The sequence below is a fragment of the Balearica regulorum genome, chromosome 2 (assembly GCF_011004875.1).
Source record: "Balearica regulorum gibbericeps isolate bBalReg1 chromosome 2, bBalReg1.pri, whole genome shotgun sequence".
In the NCBI taxonomy this organism is placed as follows: domain Eukaryota; kingdom Metazoa; phylum Chordata; class Aves; order Gruiformes; family Gruidae; genus Balearica; species Balearica regulorum.
The window spans coordinates 104,745,286-104,762,039 of record NC_046185.1 but is presented as its reverse complement, the minus strand read 5'-3'; the positions used below and the strand labels follow the sequence as shown (position 1 = coordinate 104,762,039).

At 42.1% G+C, this 16,754-nt stretch overlaps 2 protein-coding genes across 3 annotated transcripts; one reads left to right on the top strand and one right to left on the bottom strand.

Annotated features, from left to right (window-relative positions):
* The first annotated feature begins 1,385 nt into the window (after window positions 1-1,385).
* On the top strand, window positions 1,386-10,754 carry TXNL4A (thioredoxin like 4A). 2 transcript variants are annotated; one of them, XM_075745248.1, is made up of 4 exons: window positions 1,386-1,516; window positions 1,794-1,967; window positions 9,699-9,802; window positions 10,488-10,754. In XM_075745248.1, the coding sequence occupies exons 2-4, from the start codon at window positions 1,815-1,817 to the stop codon at window positions 10,657-10,659; spliced, it is 429 nt and encodes a 142-aa protein (XP_075601363.1). In that variant the 5' UTR covers window positions 1,386-1,516; window positions 1,794-1,814; the 3' UTR covers window positions 10,660-10,754. The 2 variants fall into 2 exon arrangements, with proteins under 2 accessions (XP_075601363.1, XP_075601364.1); XM_075745249.1 differs by lacking the exons at window positions 1,386-1,516; window positions 1,794-1,967 and adding an exon at window positions 3,092-3,174.
* A 2,341-nt stretch (window positions 10,755-13,095) lies between these two features.
* Window positions 13,096-16,176, bottom strand: HSBP1L1 (heat shock factor binding protein 1 like 1). Its single transcript, XM_075745206.1, has 4 exons — window positions 15,983-16,176; window positions 15,625-15,691; window positions 14,564-14,658; window positions 13,096-13,595 (listed from the first exon to the last, which is right to left on the bottom strand). The coding sequence occupies exons 1-4, from the start codon at window positions 16,025-16,027 to the stop codon at window positions 13,590-13,592; spliced, it is 213 nt and encodes a 70-aa protein (XP_075601321.1). The 5' UTR covers window positions 16,028-16,176; the 3' UTR covers window positions 13,096-13,589.
* Between the last annotated feature and the right edge of the window lie 578 nt (window positions 16,177-16,754).

Sequence of the window (16,754 nt, the reverse complement as noted above, 5' to 3'; positions counted from 1 at the left end):
AGCCAGGGTGCTTTTGTGTGAAATGAGGGTAGCCTACCTTCCACTTCTCTCACGCTCCCGGCGCTGCCTTTTTTAGAAAGGAGATACTGCAAAACGTGGACTTGGATAGTTTTTGGAGAGCTCCACAATTCTGGGGCAAAGTAATTTGGTACAAATTCATGCTACTGTTCCAGGGCTGTTCCCCACAGCCCTAGCCCGAGCTTGTGTGGATTTTTTTTATAGTGGAAAATATGCTTTTCTACCCGTCTGCTGCAAGCTGACCTTTTAAATGAGTGTACTGTGTAGAATAATCTAGATGCCTTTCAGGAAACAAAAAGATTGGCCTAGGATGCCCTACCTCAAACGCTAGCTCGATTCTGAAAGCTAATGCTGAAATGTCCTGGTTTTGCTGTTGATGACTTCAACTGAAACGCTTACCCAGTGTGTTCTGGCACTGGCATTTTGATTGTGAGAGATGAGCAAGCATAATGGCGCCGAAGCACGACTCCTGCCAGGGACTGGGCAGCCCAGCTCCCCTGGCAGGGTTAGCTCTGGGCATCGGGTGCATCAGGAGGCAACGCAGAAGATGGATGTGCAGTTGTGACCCACCTGGTTCAAACATACCTGTATTTTCACACAGCACTCAAGCCACAACTAGCACAAGCTGAAGCATGAAGATGTTCTTTGCTGTGGGTTAATATATATTGACAAAATCTCCCATAACCAGATGCCTGCAGCTGCTCTCTCTGTTGCAGTATCTCCTTGATCAAACCAATGGAGGCACAGGGACTTTTTAATCATTCGTAGAGTGGTCAGTAGCAGAGATTTGGGCTGTGGTGGCCTCCATGTCATCCTCCTGGTGCCCCGCAGCAGCAGTGCTCGGCCCAGCTGCACCGACCGCCACGGCTCTGTGTCCCACTTGCGAAGGGAGGTGCCCGTGGCCCCAGCCAGCAGGCAGGCAGCACAACCTGCCCACCCATTTGGGTGCACTTGGCTTCTCGGGCAGCAGGGACACCCCCACGGGGCCACCTGCCATTCTGGTTGCGCTCTTGGCCATCGCCCCGGAGCGAGGCCCCAGCCCAGGCCCCCTCGCTTGGGGTTGGCTCCGCAGTGGGTGCGACGGGGGCACGGAGAGCTCTGAGAGGACAACGCCTCCACGTGGCCCTGGACACGGCTACCTGGCCTCAGCCCTGACGCCGGGGGCTCTCGCAGGCCCCGCCGTGCCACTCCCACGGCGACCAGCACTGACACCCCGCCAGGGCCTCTGATACCTCGGCCTCCCTCCCCCGCTTAGAACGGCCCAAGCTGTTCTTCCGCCCCTCCCCGCTCGCCTTCGCACTTGGTATGGTCCAAGCGGCCTCCCTCTCCCCTTCGGCACGCTGTGCCCCGCCCACTGAGGGAAATCCCGCCCCCTCCACAGGGCGTAAGCGCGTTCCCCAACGGCTTGCCCGTCTGTACGAGCGTGTTTCCTCACTTCCGCTTGCTCTCACGCTTTGGCCTCGTTGTCCCGTTTCGCCGAGAGAAGGACGGCCACGGGGTGCGGCGGGGACGGGATGGGATGAGATAGGATGGGACGGGGCGGGGCGGGGCAGGGTAGGGTAGGATGCGGTTAAGGGGGGCTCGGCATTGGTGCCCGGTGGCTGCCGGCGCCCCGCAAGGACCCGGCGAGATGACGGCATCGCTACACCACGGCAGGCCGCGGCCGCTAAACGCTGGCCTAGGCCTGCGGGGGCGTGTCGCCGCGGGGGGCTGGCGGCGCCGTGCGAAGGCAGGCCGGGCTGTCAGCTCCTGGGTTGGTTGCTGTCGTCCCGCAGGCCCGCCACCCGCCCTTCAGAATGTCGTACATGTTGCCGCACTTGCACAACGGCTGGCAGGTGGACCAGGCCATCCTCTCGGAAGAGGACCGAGTCGTGGTCATCCGCTTTGGGCACGACTGGGACCCGACCTGCATGAAAATGGATGAAGTCTTATACAGCATTGCTGAGAAGGTAAAGTGGAGCTGTGACGTGAGACGGTTGCTTTCTCTGCTCAGTGTTTCAAATGAGAAAAAATAGAAAGCCTGAGGCAGGTTATAACTCTGTTTCTGGAGAGGTATTCCTGCTTCAGGAGGCAGCAAGAAAGCTATTTGGTTTGCTTTCATGAGTGTCTCCTAAAGTCATCAGCTACCCTGACGTTGTATTTAATGGGGTGAAAGAGTGTTGTAAGTTCTGAAATCAAAACTGCTGCCTGTTAATAACCCATCATATAATGAACATCAGCATTCAAGCAGAAACAAGTACTTGGTTGAAGAAGTGGGTAATGCAGCACTGTCACTTCACCATCAGAATGTATAGTAGCTTCAGATTTCCATTTGAATAACTTGAAATTTTTCTTTCATTTTGACTCTTAAAAATGGCAAGATCTTAAAATGTGCAGGATGGTGTTGATTATCAGTGATACTATTTGTGGAGGCAGATGGTGTTTCATTGAGTTTCATGAGGTGAATTAAATTTTGGGAGCCAAACTCTGAAGTTTTCAGATGGAAACTGAATGCCTGCTGACAGCTGGTCACTCACTTAAGAAAGATAGATGTTGAAGAAAAATTAGACTGTTAACATACACAATCAGCTATAATGTATACTTTCTTGTATTTGGTAAAGGTTTTGCATAGTGATAGAAAGAAGAGCTGTCAATTTTCTGTATAACTGAACCACATAGAAAATGAAGCCAAAAAAATCTGAACCAGAAATGGTAACTGGGTTAGGAAAAGGAGTCAGCTACCTTCATGTAAAATTGTGTGCATACTGCATAGCTTGACATAGAGTTCTTCTTGTCGTGTACTCCTTTCTCTTTTTAATGCTATTTTTAAATAGATGAACTTCTGTCTCTAAAATCTCTACAATGAAAGATCTATACCTATAGCCAAATGTTAAGACATAACAGAATACAGTAAGGAGTTGTGACATGGTTTAATTTAGTCGTTTGTGTTTAACGTTGTGGGAGCGTATTATGCTCAGATACTGTTAGTATCGACTTTTTGGCAGGGTGCTTGGCAATTTGGCAGACATATTGGCATTTAGGGGTGACTGGGGAAAGAAAGAACAATGTAACTTCTTATTTAAAAATCTCCCTCTGCAGAAATGGCAAATTAAAGGGGGAGATCCTTCCTCATCCTCTTGCTTACAAGCCATGTTTGGATCTCTGCTGTTTTAAAGAGTGAGTAAAAGTTCCAATTGTACAGGTGTTTATACTAGAGAATAATACAGAATGTTAACATGCTGTAATTGCATGCTACATTTGAAGAAAATGTAGCAATATTTTACATTTGTTACCATGGTACAATATTCTTTTAGTCTGCAGCACATATTTTTGGGTAGCAGTAATATTTATCTGTACTTTATAATAGGAAACCAGGATTTTTTCAATTTGAATCCTTTTGGGGGAGAGTAAACTAGAACACTACATGAAAATACAAAGCAGATAATTTTCACTGAAACGTACTCCACTTACAGTTGACTTTTGCCTGCCCCCCCCCCCCCAGTGTTAAATGAAAAAGAAGCAAGGTTTCACTGAATTTCCAGACACCCAAACACATGGTAATTGTAAGATGTTAGATTTTTGTTTTGTCAGGGTTTCAATGAAACATCTAAGAACTGAGTTTCACAAAATGCCTCTGGAACATGTTTTTTAAAAATATACTTTTTCTTAAAAAGGAGGCTGACAATTATAAAAACCTATCCCCTGAAGTAAAGGGCTTTGGCTGCTAAATTAATTTAATAGCCCTTTTTAAAGAAATACATTAAAACCATGATTTATGTAGGACTGAATACTGTAAATCAGATAACCTCATGTGAAAACCAGGTCATTTTAAGCAGTAGGTTGTATTCGGTCAATGCGGGTGTAGAGAGGATTGTTCAAGTATTTTGCATTTATTTAACTGTAATCAGAAGCACGAATAGCTGTGGCTTTTGCTCAAACATTAGTTGTGCCTCTGCCTTTCTGTTAGGGTTACACAAAAAGTGAGAGAGGAAAAGAAAGGGAGGGTGTGGGGAAATAGCCATAAAAACCATACTGGTATTGTAGTTACTGGTGCTTATAATGAAAGTTGAATAAAGCTAATCCATTTACTCATGTCCATAGTTTCCAAAATTGTTAGCTGCAAGTATTGCTCTCAGCTGTATAATGTATTTCTTTTTTCCCCTATAAATTTATCACATAAACTTACAGCATAATTAGCAAGAAAAAAAAAAAAAAATATTGACAGTACAGACTTTCAAGTTTGTACTTACTGTGTTTGCAGCCTCTTTCAGTTCAGTAGTGCAAGTCCGCTAGTCTTCAACTTGAATGATTTGTTGCAAAAGCTAGTCTCAATTCCTGTATTTTTTCCCTGTCATTTCCTTGTCCATAAAGACATCTAAACATAAACATTGTCTAGAAACTAAGAAGATGAGAAGATGGAATCTTAGATCTTGTCTCAGATTTCCTTACATATTTGCTGTATGCACTTTGAGCCATAAGGTACCATATCGCTTTGAGATTTGCTTCTTGAAGGGAATTCGTAACAACAAAAGTATTACTTACTCCTAATAGAAATGTAAAGAAACTTCATGATTGTTCTTCATGGTCATTGATTGTATTTCTGTGGCAATCTCATGTTTTAGGAATGCTTTTTTTTTTTTTTTTTTTTTTGAATGATGATGTTAAGTTAAGAGGGAGAACTTTGGAGGATAAATGAGATTTGTCTCATCTGGCATATGATTTTTCCTATATCTATGTTTCCTATTTACCATCAAGTGTGTGGTCTTGATTAAGATAGGATACAGAATCTGTATCTGATGTTAAGGGTCCTATAGATCCCTCTGCTTTATAGTCTTGAGCTGTTTTGTTTATGCATTTAATAGTAGTCCACCCAAGCAGATACAGTTCTGTGAAGTATTAAGAGCCTGTAACTGTGGCTAGGCAATAATGTACTTTTGGTTTTTGTATATGCCCATATACAAAAGTCTACATCACACTGAGTAACAGGAAGTTGGTGTGTCAGAAAGAAATACATTCAAAAGTTAGTATCTGTCTTGTTTTTCTGCTGAAAATGTTTTTATCTTCAGGTGTTGAACTGTGGAGCTGTCCAAAAGGAAGTCTGTCACTGGAGGGGTTTAGTTTTGGGTTTGCTTTTTTTTTTTGTCCAGAAAGCAACTGACTTACTGCAACAAATTTACTATACTTTAGTGTATGTTATGAGGCTAAATACTTTCAGAATAAACTCATATTATTATGTGTTCAATTTCTAAAATACCACAAGGTTTTTTGCATATTGTCTGGACAGTAAAATTTTGGTTTACATTAACAACCTCAGTGGAGTCTCAATTTTTACAACTGCAACTGCTTTTATTTAGTGTGATTTACTTGCTCACAACTTGTATTCAGTTCTTGTTCTGAGGTCTCCATACTGTATCCTCAGTTATAACTCAAAAGTTCTTAGCAGCCACTGCCTTGAAATGATAGTGAAGCTTGTTCTATATAGGAATGTAGTTTTTGAACTGACAGGTCGGTCTGGGGGATGGATTCATTTCCCTATGAATGGGGAGAGGTTAAGCTTTGGTTTGTCTCAACAGACTTCCTAGCTCAAGTATAGATCAACTCCTGCATCCATACCAGCCTGAATCCAGAAGTACTTCAGTTGCTTTTGCTTAAAATGAAGCCTTAGCTAAAGCCTTGTGATTAGAACTGGCTGATGTGAAGCTGGCTCTGTAGTGCTGTATCTTGGCTCCAGTACTGTGTCTGAGACAGTAAGTGCTGCTTCAGGCTGTAAAACTGGTCAATACTGTACAGAGACACACGTTTAGGTAGTTCTGAAGGGCTTGTCTTGTGTTGAAATAAAACGCCTCTTGGTGGCAAGCCTGCCCAGTCTGGCATGGCCACTAAACAGTAGATGTTATGGCCACTGCAGTGTTTCTGCGTCACCCTTTCCATATTTAGCCTCTTTACCTATGTTTTTATGTAGTTCGTTCTTAGGCCTGAATCCCAACCTCCTGCTGCTACATACATTGGAGTGCTGCATGGCATAGCCCATGTCATGGGCAACCTTGGCAACCAGTGTCCAAACTCAACAAAACACATCCTTATTCAATGCAGTTGCAAGCTAAGTGGTTTTGGAGTGGTAATCTTGACAGATTTGAAATTAAGAAAGCAAGAGGGAAAGAATAGCGCCACTTTTAAAACTCTGCATTCAAATTTGAGAGTTGGTACCTAGCTTTGAGGTCTGCTTTAGACTTCATACAAGCTTTTGAGCAGGTGACTGTCATCAGTTTCACTTCTATAAAAGTAGGTAGCTGTGCTTTTATTCCTGTGTAGGAGAGAAGTTAATGTCTGAGATACTTGGATTATGGTGATAATTTGCATATAATCTGTGCAAAGGTGATTTGAATGATATAGTCCTTTTGAGTTAGATTTATGTAATAATTTATTTAAGACTTGAATAGGCTGGTTCTCTTTTCTAAAATCTTAGGCTGTTAATGTTCATTACTAGTGACAAGCATTTCTGGTTCTGCAACAGCTGAACTCACTTAAATGTATATAATGTAAAACTAACTTTAAAGTTTTGTTGTTCTAGTACTATATGGAGTACACAGTTCTTGGAAGTGAAATTTTGGTTTAGCAGTACTTTTGTGGTGGTCTTCTCATGCAACATATAATCTCCTTGGAATAATCTTTCAGTGAACAAAGCAGGTCTTAAGAATGTTGTATTAATGCTTAGTTTAACTTAAAACCATTTTCTAATCTCCAAATTAAATAATTGTTCAAAGATGATGTTTAGTTTGTCAGAATTGCTGAATGTGTTGCTGAAATTTTCCCACATGGCAAAGCTGTGCTGCTGATGCTAAAAATGTCAGCAGGATGGAAGAAGAAATGATAGGAGAAAAGGAAAATAGCTTTTCAGGGGTTGGTTGGTTTGGTTTTTAAACCAACAAACAGCTGTCTATTGCCTCCTAAGGGTAACCAAGGAGTAACTTCAGTCGCTTCTTAGCTAGATTGTTGACTGAAGATTCCATTAAGTTTCTTAGAATCTGTCATCTAAACCTGAAATGGGCATGAATGATCACTTCAGAGGGCGTTAGAGTTTGGTATTATGACTAACTTGGGTTTTCAAGGCTTTACCTCTTGCCTGGTTTGGAACATGGGTTGAATGGGATGTTTTTGTTAGATTATTGACAGAGTCTAGGATTATAACTGGCTCTATAAAAGCACAGTAAAAACTATTGAAATGCTGTTTCACTCCAGAAGATATTTGACTTTCTTTGCTACTAATACTTATTTATATCTTTGAAGTGTGATTTTTTTTTTTTTACAGTTTAGAAACTCTCTTGAAGCAGAAGTCCCATCAATATTTATTTACTGTGTGCTTCTAGTTTTTTGTAAACTAACATCTCCATACTTTTTCAATTAAAGTGCCTGCTAGGATGTTTAAGTACAGGGTGCACCATATATAATGTTTTTCTGGTACAGTCTAATCCTGTTTTGTGGACTAAAATAAAACATCTTTACATCTAGCAGAAATTATACTCATCATTGCAATTCCAGATGTCTGATAGCAAAACTAACAAGTGGGAATTACTGTGGCAAACAGCAAATTTGTCATAAATCTTAGACCACTTGTTACCTCAGACTGGTAATTTTGCATAGTCAAATGGGAAGGACAAAAATTATATTTGTATGTAAGTAAGGGGGGGGCAAGGTTGTGCATTCATGTTGTAATGCATGAGTACAGTTAATGTTTTGTATAATTTAGATGCCTGCTGACTTATTTTTTTAGTGTGTGTGTGTATGTGTTAATTCCTACTACACATGTATGAGCTAAGTTTAGAAACTAAGACTTCCCCCAATTCCACTTAAGGTCAAATATGCTACATCTAGGAAACAAAAATGTGACATAGTTTTCTTTCAGAAATTAAGACATTAACTATGACATGAAAGGGGAGGAGTTCTTGTGCATTTAACTCTGCAAAGTGAAAGCCTGTTTTACCAGAATTGCCCAGACAATAGCTTCTCATCAAGGTCTTTTCTTCACTATCAATTTTTAAGCTCGTTTTAGCTTTACACCTCCCAAAAAAGCTATCAGTTTTTATTATTAAATTATAATTTTTATTTTCATTTTATGAGCCTTGTTAAACAAATTAGATGGTTTAGAGGGGGGAAAAATGCTTGGAGGCAGGCACCAAGGCATTTTAGATGATTAATTTTCTGAAGTCTATAAGCAGCTGACAGCAGACACAAAATGTGTCAGCTTGGCTTGCACAAAGCAGTTACTCTACTTGTTTAGAGCTGTGCATGTCACTGTGAGGTCTCAGTTGTATATAAAGGGCATTTGTTTCTCTGAATGTTGCTTTAGTGTGTTGGGTTTGCGTAGCAAGGTTTTGGTGGCGGGTGGGGGCTACAGGGGTGGCTTCTGTGAGAAGCTGCTAGAAGCTTCCCCTGTGTCTGGTAGAGCCAATGCCAGCCGGCTCCAAGATGGACCCACCGCTGGCCAAGGCCAAGCCAATCAGCGCCTCTGTGATAACATATTTAAGAAGGAAAAAAACCAGTCAGAGAGCGCTTTTGCAGCCAGAGAGAGGAGTGAGAAGATGTAAGAAACTCTGCAGACACCAAGGTCAGTGCAGAAGCAGGGGCAGGAGGTGCTCCAGGCGCCGGAGCAGAGATCCCCCTGCAGCCCGTGGTGAAGACCATGGTGAAGCAGGCTGTCCTCCTGCAGCCCATGGAGGGAGGATGAGGGGGTGTAGAGATTCCACCTGCAGCCTGTGGAAGACCCCACACCAGAGCAGGTGGAGGCACCTGAAGGAGGCTGTGGCCCTGTGGGAAGCCCAGGCTGGAGCAAGCTCCTGGCAGGACCTGTGGATCCGTGGAAAGAGGAGCCCACGCCAGAGCAGGTTTGCTGGCAGGACTTGTGACCCCGTGGGGGACCCGCGCTGGAGCAGTTTGCTCCTGAAGGTCTGCACCCCGTGGGAGAGGCCCACACTAGAGCAGTTCGTGAAGGACTTTCTCCGGTGAGAGGGACCCCATGCTGGAGCAGGGGAACGATGAGAGGAGTCCTCCCCCTGAGGATGAAGAAGCAGCAGAAACACCATGTGATGAACTGACCGTAACCCCCCCTCCCCGTCCCCCTGTGCTGCTGAGGGAAGGGGGCGGAGGTTGAAGCCGGGAGTGAAGTTGAGCCTGGGAAGATGGGAGGGGTGGGGGGAGGTGTTTTAAGATTTGATTTTATTTCTCATTCCTCTACTCTCTTTTGCCTAGTAATAAATTAGATGAGTTCTCTCTCTTAAGTTCAGTCTGTTTTGCTCGTGATGATAATTAGTGAATGATCTCTCCCTGTCCTTATCTCAACCCATAAGCTTTTCATTGTACCTTTTCTCCCCTGTCTAATGAAGGAGGGGAGTGATAGAGCAGCTCTGGTGGGCACTTGGCCCCCAGCCAGGGTCAACCCACCACATTTAGCATAGTATCTTTCCAGTTGATACTGGATGTGAAATAAGCATCTTGGCTATATTTAAAAATATTTTCCATGTTAATTGGTCATTGTGGTTAAAAATAATGGCAAGACTTTACTGTGATTTTGTGACTTAATATTTTGGAAAATAAATGTTGCAGTCATGAAAGCTTATGTCTTTTAATTGGTAATACAAATAATCAAAGGCTTGGTAACATATATATATATATTGCTTTTATATTTCCTGTTTTCTTCTGTTTAGGTAAAAAACTTTGCTGTTATTTATCTTGTGGATATCACTGAAGTACCAGACTTCAACAAGATGTACGAGTTGTACGATCCCTGTACCGTCATGTTTTTCTTCAGGTACATGATGGTTCTAGAATGTAAAATATTTTGTGTGTCAAATATAGTGATCATATCATCATACAGTAGATAATTTCTAAATGCATATCAGCATACTGATGCTTATATTTTCATTGCTTTACAAAAGAGTCAACTGATTAAATAGGAAAATAGCTTGTTTTCCAATTAGCCTTGTAACAGTGTTTTGATAATAGAGTGCAAATTAGTGATAGTGAAAGCTGCTTTAATTATCCATTGGTTTTAGTTTCAAATCTGAAACTCCCTATATAGAATACTGCAGTAATACGGCAGTCAAGCTTGTCAAACTTGCTTTAAAGATATACCCAAAATATTGAAGTTTTTTTGAACTATGGCATCTACATTGAGGAGATAAAATGTGCTACTGACAAGCGTGGAACTTTCCCTGTTTATGTTGCTTTCCCATTACTGTCTAACACCGGTGAGGAATATGCTGAAGGATACTTGCACTGAGTAGCAATCTTGGGGGCATGTTTGCAGTTTTTGTTCTAGCTTTAGAAATAGGCAGTAAAATGTCAGTTTGAGTTACAGGAGTGTATACTCTGAGGCTATATTGTTATAAGGGCCTATTTTGAATCCTACAAAGCATTCCTGTGGGGGATATAAAGTTTCTTTCTGAATTATAATACCATCTTAACCTGTCTGGTTTTTTTCTCTCCCTTTAAAGGAACAAACACATCATGATTGATTTAGGTACAGGTAATAACAACAAGATCAACTGGGCAATGGAAGATAAGCAAGAGATGATTGACATTATAGAAACTGTTTATAGAGGAGCCCGCAAAGGTCGAGGTTTGGTGGTATCGCCAAAAGATTATTCCACTAAATACAGATACTGACATTTCTTTGGGGCTGCCTTTTTTTTACATCCACTTAAATTTATTCTTGTGTATGTGTGTACATATATATATTAAAAAAACTACAAATCCTCCAACTTTGAGCATATTTTGAATTATTTAAAAGGTTTGGAGTATGTCTGGAAAAGTAGAAGACACAAAGCCTGGAACTGTCTTGACTGCAGTAATACTGTAGCTGAATTTCAGGTTGTATTTTTATTTTTAAAGACTTTGTGTTGTCCTTTTGGTATTATGTATTTTTGTACACAAAAAGCCTGTTTGCAGAAAAACATTTCAACTGCTTTTGTTTGCTTTTGTTACACAAATATCAGGGAAACTCTGCTACAGCTTTTTTTAAAAGAATAAAGTGAGTTCCACTTATTCACCTTCATTTTCTTTAGCTGATCAAATTTGAGAATGAAAACAAATGTAATTGGATGCAAAGTCAGAGTGTTGAAGATAAAGGCTTATCACTTCTGTTAGGATTTCCTTGCATAGTATCTTGGTCTTCTATATCCACTAAGAATAGGAATAAAACACTAAGGTGCATGTATTAATATTTAGCAAAACTTAGAAAACATCTTCTACGACTTTGTGCGCACTTTTTCCCCCCATCAACTTAATTGACTTGTGGTGATGGACTTCTTTTTCACAGTGATTACACACACAGTAATCAGTTTGAAGTACTTAATAGATTGTGCGGTGCCAAAGGGTAATTGCAGATCTGGAGCTGGCTGCATACTCAACAGTTGAAGAAAGGATGAGCTGTGCTTTCATTTGACCTCTAGTTTGTCTGATGGTATACCAAAATGCATGTATACTCATGAGGCTTGGATTGGATTTCACTGTGGCATGGCTTTTAAAGTTTTCATTTCTATTTCTGACAACTTTTGGTTTATGGTAATGGAGCCAGTGTTGTGTGGGGGTTGGGGGTTTTTTTGGGTGGTGTGCGTTTGTTAGTTTGTTTTTTTACAGGATTAAAAAAAAAAAAAAAACAAACAAGCCAGACTATGCAGAAAGAAGATACTTTGGTCCAGTTTGTCACAAGACAAAGTAGAATATGCTTTTTTTACCATCAAGTGTGTGTTAGAGAATTTAGAATGAGTCAAGAAAGTAAAACACAGGGTCCCAATTTGTGCTTAAGTTAATCTGGTTTACAGTGGTGGTTAATTATAGAATAATTTATGTTGGAAGGGACTACCAACCTCTCAGTCAAAGTAGATCCCACTTGATCAGGGTGCCCAGGACTGTGTCCAGAGTTGAGTCCATCTCTAAGGATGGAGATGCCTCAGCCTTTCTGGAAAGCCTGTTCTCCTGCCTGAACACACTCATAGTTGAAAAAAGTGTTCCTTGCATCTAGCTGGAATTTCCTCTGTTCCAGCTTGTGTCTATTGACTCTCTTGTGTAAAACACCTGCAGCAAGAGTTTCCCGTGCTCTACCATGGGGTGGTTGCCAGCAAGAAGCCATAGTCTTTTCTTAAGGCCGAACTAACAGAATTCTCTCAAACCCTTGTATGCTTTATACTCCACCATATCTTGGTGGCTCTCTGTTTTAACTCTCTCATAACAATACATTTCTTGAACTGGGGAGTCCCAAAATTCACGCATTACTCTGAGTGTGGTCTCATGGGAGTTGGAGAGGAATGACCTGCTGCCTCTTCTGGCGCTGGTACTGACCAGCGTGTGGCTGCAGCCTTTGTTGCCAGGGCCCCTTGCTGACTCGTTCAACTTCTCCAGCAGACCCCACTCCTTTCCTGCGAAGCTGCACGCCAGCCAGCCCCTCACAACTGCACTGCAGTGTAAAGCTTACCCTGTCCTAGAGGCCAGGCTTGGCTCTTGCCTTTGAACTTCATGAGGTTCCTGTTCTCCAGCCTGTCCTCTCCCCCCAGTTTAACATTGCTTTCTAATCTACACTGATTAAAGCATCTGTTAGAATGATTTCTTAATATTAATGAAGACTCTGTAATAGATGCTAAGTATTAACACCTGCTGAAGTTTTAAAAAGCATATTTGTCTTTCATTAGCTGAGGTATTCTATTTACCTGGTAATGCTTCCATTTCTGCATTTGTTCCTACAAGTTTCAAACAAAATCTTTCCTGCAAAAAGTGCCAATGTTTTGGTGTAGAAGAACCTTAAAGTTAGTGCAGATGCCATGGGTTTTTCTGACTCTACAATGTCTTGTTCAGGCCATGTTTAGTAACTAGAATTCCTTCTCTATCTCAAAGTCTTCAAAATGGGCTCTTTTGTCAAAATGACTAATGTTAAAGAACTGAAATTGGCGTGATATGCATACCTGGGTGATGTTATCTGCACAGGTAGACACAGCTTTGGGTGGGCTTGTGAAGAGTAACCACTGAACAGCTGTAATCTGTGCAAATACTGCCATTTCTTTTAGTGCAGAACAGTTTATATTCATTTGACCTATGAAGTTTTGCAAGGAGGAAATAAGGTAAGGTGCATTTTGTAATGTTAAACATTTAGAGAAGCATCAAAATGGCACATGCAAATGGAAAAGTTTTGTCATAGAAGGATCTTGTTATTCTGAGAACATTTAAGTTGAAAAAGCAACAAAGAAATATGATGAAAATTTTAATATTCTTAAATAGATTTTCATACATTGAAAAAGTTTATGCCTGGATAAGTTCACTATATAAGATACCATTTTCTATCCAAAATAGTGTTTTTCTCCCCCCCTCAACCTAACAGTTCTCTGCCAGTTACAGGAAATAGTGTGCCATTTAGATGAATAAACCAGCGTTCTACTTTTTTTCCTGGGGCAGTAGTCTTTTAAAAAAAGAAATTGAGATTGTATCATGACATGATGCAAGCATATTTGTTTTCACTGATGCTTCTTGTGACTAGTAACACTGATTGTAAACTCCCAGACTCAGTGGGGTGTTCTCCCTGTATCTTTCTTGATCACAGCTTCATTTCAGTGCTGCAAAGAAACAGTGAATAAGTAGGTTAGTGGTTTAATTATTCATGAATGTGATTCTGCATAAAAATAGGAAGATCTCTGCAGTTAAATACATCTTCATGGATTGTCTTTCTAAATTTCTGAAAATTCTTTCATGGCTTATCACAACAAAGGCATCAGAACGAATAGATGCCTAAGTTACTTCAATATATTTACAGACATTCCTGTCTTTTGTTGGGTAAGCAGTTTCTAAATGACAAAAATAATTGACATGTCTCAATCAGGAAAGCGTGCAACAACAGGAAGAAGACATCACTGGCACCCACAGAACATGGAAGTAATGCTGTCTCGTAAATACTAAGAACACTAAGGCATCCATCGAGGGGGTGGCATTCGCAACGGACAGCGATATAAAATCTAGTATGCAATCCTGAACTGTAGCATGATTTTATATTACTGAGTGTTTGACAATAATATTCAAGTTATCCTTCCTCCTTCCATCTTACTGCTGCAAGAACAAACTACTGCTGTGCTTGGGGTGAATGTATTTAAGAGGTGTGCTCTGAGCCCCGTTGGGAAGCTGAAGCAGGTTTTAAAGGAGATACGCATAAACCAGTGAGAATCCTCAGTCAGCTAGGCGAGCATACTTGAGGGACAAGAATGGTCGGCAGGAGTGCTTTAAGCCATGCACATTTTGTTACAAACATACAGCCTCAGTTTACATATTTGGGATTAGTTTGTGCTATGCCTTGGATATGTCACTCAGCTGCAACAGATGCAGCAAGCTACAGTTTGTGTTTTGTTCCTTGGCTCTTGGGAAAAAGAAATCCAAGGTAATTTAAAATATGTTAAAATATCTCAGTATACTTTAAAATACAAGTAAATGCAGGTATGATAAATATGAAAACAATAGTGTCATGCTAATGCTGCCCATAGTTCAAAACTAAGTGGAAATACATAAAATACAGTAAAAAATTAAGTTTCTTTACTCTCAACTCTCCATCCGTGTTTTCTATCCCAGCCTCTGTCATCAGGTCAGCAACATGCTTCTCAAGATCATCAATACGCTCGCCCATTTCTTCCAGTAAGAAGTTAAAGATAACTTTATTTATAAATAAGGATTTTATAATTTTACAGGTTTTTTTCTTTGAGAAAAACTTAGAAGCTCTCTTCCAGATGTCTCAGCCTCTTTACTTACTCATGTTCAACACTAACACAAGATGAAGCGTGCACAAGGTTGTATTACAAGACAATCCCACTTTCTTTTGCAACAGATTAGCATTCAAGTTCTAAATATTTTCAAATGCCTTCCTGTATGCCCATGAGTGACCTAGAGTATTTTCCATGTAAGAGACTGTTTTCTTTCCATGCAGTCAGCATACACAATCAGAATAGGAGTACTGCTAAAACCTTCTTCTTCTCTTAGACTAAAACAGCCGTTTCCTTGAAGGTCGAGTTACAGGAAAAAATGGAAAATTTAATAAATTCATAGTTTTAGAAAGCAGAGGTACCTTCTGTAAGTACACCTAATGAGAAAGCTCAGAGGCCTTAATTTTTCTTTTTAAGGATTCACCTTCCCACGCCCAGGAGCTAACACTTGTTTTTAAATCAACAGCACACAGCAATATGCTGATTTAAGTAGCATTTTTGAAAATGATTGCTTTTTCAATTTACCTTCAGAATCTTAACACATAATTTGCTGCTTATTTTACTTGGAAAGCAAGAATTGCTGTACAGAGACTAGCTCACCAGGAGTTGATGCTACATTCAGTAAAACCTTTTTTAGGATTTCATTCTTGCTAAGGGGAAAAATAAATGGACTCGGGGGGGGGGGGGGGGGGTGGAATTCATCTGTCTTTACATCATGGGTATTTAGCAACATCAATCATTATAGCTTAATTCGATCTTTAGAAAAAAGCCCTTCTTTACACCCGCTTGGCAATGCATGGGGGGGACGCTAAGCGCGGTCCCGGTCCAGCGGAGGCACCGCAGCCATAGAGGCATGGAACCTCTCCTGCGGAGCAAGTAACCCGGGTTCACCAGAGGATATTTCTCAGCGTTATCTTTTCGGTCAGAGCTTGCAAATTCTCCTGCAGCTGATGCAGTAGATTATCCGCCTGGAGGGGGGAAAAATCGAGAGAAAGCAGAAAGCAGGAGCCCCGGGCGGCGGCGCACGGAGGGCAGCTACAGCCCGGCGAACCGCGGGAGCCGCCGACCGGGCCGGGGCGCAGGGGCCGGGCCCCAGGCACGCTTCCTCCCGCGCCTCTCCGCCGGCTTCCCGCCCTTCTCCGCCTCGGCCGACCGGGTGCGGGCAGGCGCCCGCCCAGGCGGAGCCCCGCAAGGGTGCCCCAAACCCGGCCCCCGCTCCCCGCCGCCGGGCTCCCCGCCGGAGCCAGCCCCGCGCTCACCAGCTGCGAGAGGTCCCCGGCGCCGGGCGGGTCGGCGGCCGCCATCGCCTCCGGTTCCGAGCCGCGACCCACCGGCCGCCTCCCCGGTCACAGCGGGGCGGACAGGTGAGCGCCCCGCCCGCTCCCCGGAGCCGCTGGTCCCGCTCCGCGGGTAGGCCAGGCAGCGGGGCGGCGCTCCGAAGGGAGCGAGTGAATCATTCAATACCATCTAGCGGTGGTATTCCTTCATTTTCCAAAGAAATCGTAATTCTGCAGCGCAATAACTAAATAAGGACGTTGCGGTTTGATCTTCAGAGGTCTTAGGATTTTATAGGACAGAAGTGACAAATTAAATGAAGAAAAATGCTTGTCTACTGGCAAGGCCCAAGTTTTGGGTTTGGGTTTTTTAAGGTTTGTTTCCTTTTCCCCATGTAATTACTTTTGTAATAAGGAGTGGCAAAAATACCATGCTTGTTGAAGTTCCTTGGACCAGAATGTCTAAAAAGACAGGCCGAAGGCATCAGCAAGAATCATGCTAGCATGTAGGTCATCCCTGCGGTTTTCAGCTTCATAGCATAAAAAGCTGCTGGTGTGTACACAGATGTCCTGGGTGCTGTAACTGTTGTCCGATGTAAATGAAGAGGTTTTAATTTACTGCGCCTGTATGTTTAGGAGAATATCACTGTTGGGCAATAGCTTTCCTTAGTCTATTACTTTATAGATATGCCAAACACGTAACAGTGCCTTCATCCACAAGTAGTTTATCTCCTGAGTTAGTAGTGACCTCAAATGC

Coding starts and splice junctions, on each gene's coding strand:
- TXNL4A (XM_075745248.1), top strand. CDS start 1,815: ATGTCGTACATGTTGCCGCACTTGCACAACGGCTGGCAGGTGGACCAG. Junction 1,968..9,698: donor TATACAGCATTGCTGAGAAG/GTAAAGTGGAGC, acceptor TCTTCTGTTTAG/GTAAAAAACTTTGCTGTTAT. Junction 9,803..10,487: donor ACCGTCATGTTTTTCTTCAG/GTACATGATGGT, acceptor CTCCCTTTAAAG/GAACAAACACATCATGATTG.
- HSBP1L1 (XM_075745206.1), bottom strand. CDS start 16,027: ATGGCGGCCGCCGACCCGCCCGGCGCCGGGGACCTCTCGCAGCTG. Junction 15,692..15,982: donor CCGGGGACCTCTCGCAGCTG/GTGAGCGCGGGG, acceptor TCCCCCCTCCAG/GCGGATAATCTACTGCATCA. Junction 14,659..15,624: donor CGAAAAGATAACGCTGAGAA/ATATCCTCTGGT, acceptor TTAACTTCTTAC/TGGAAGAAATGGGCGAGCGT.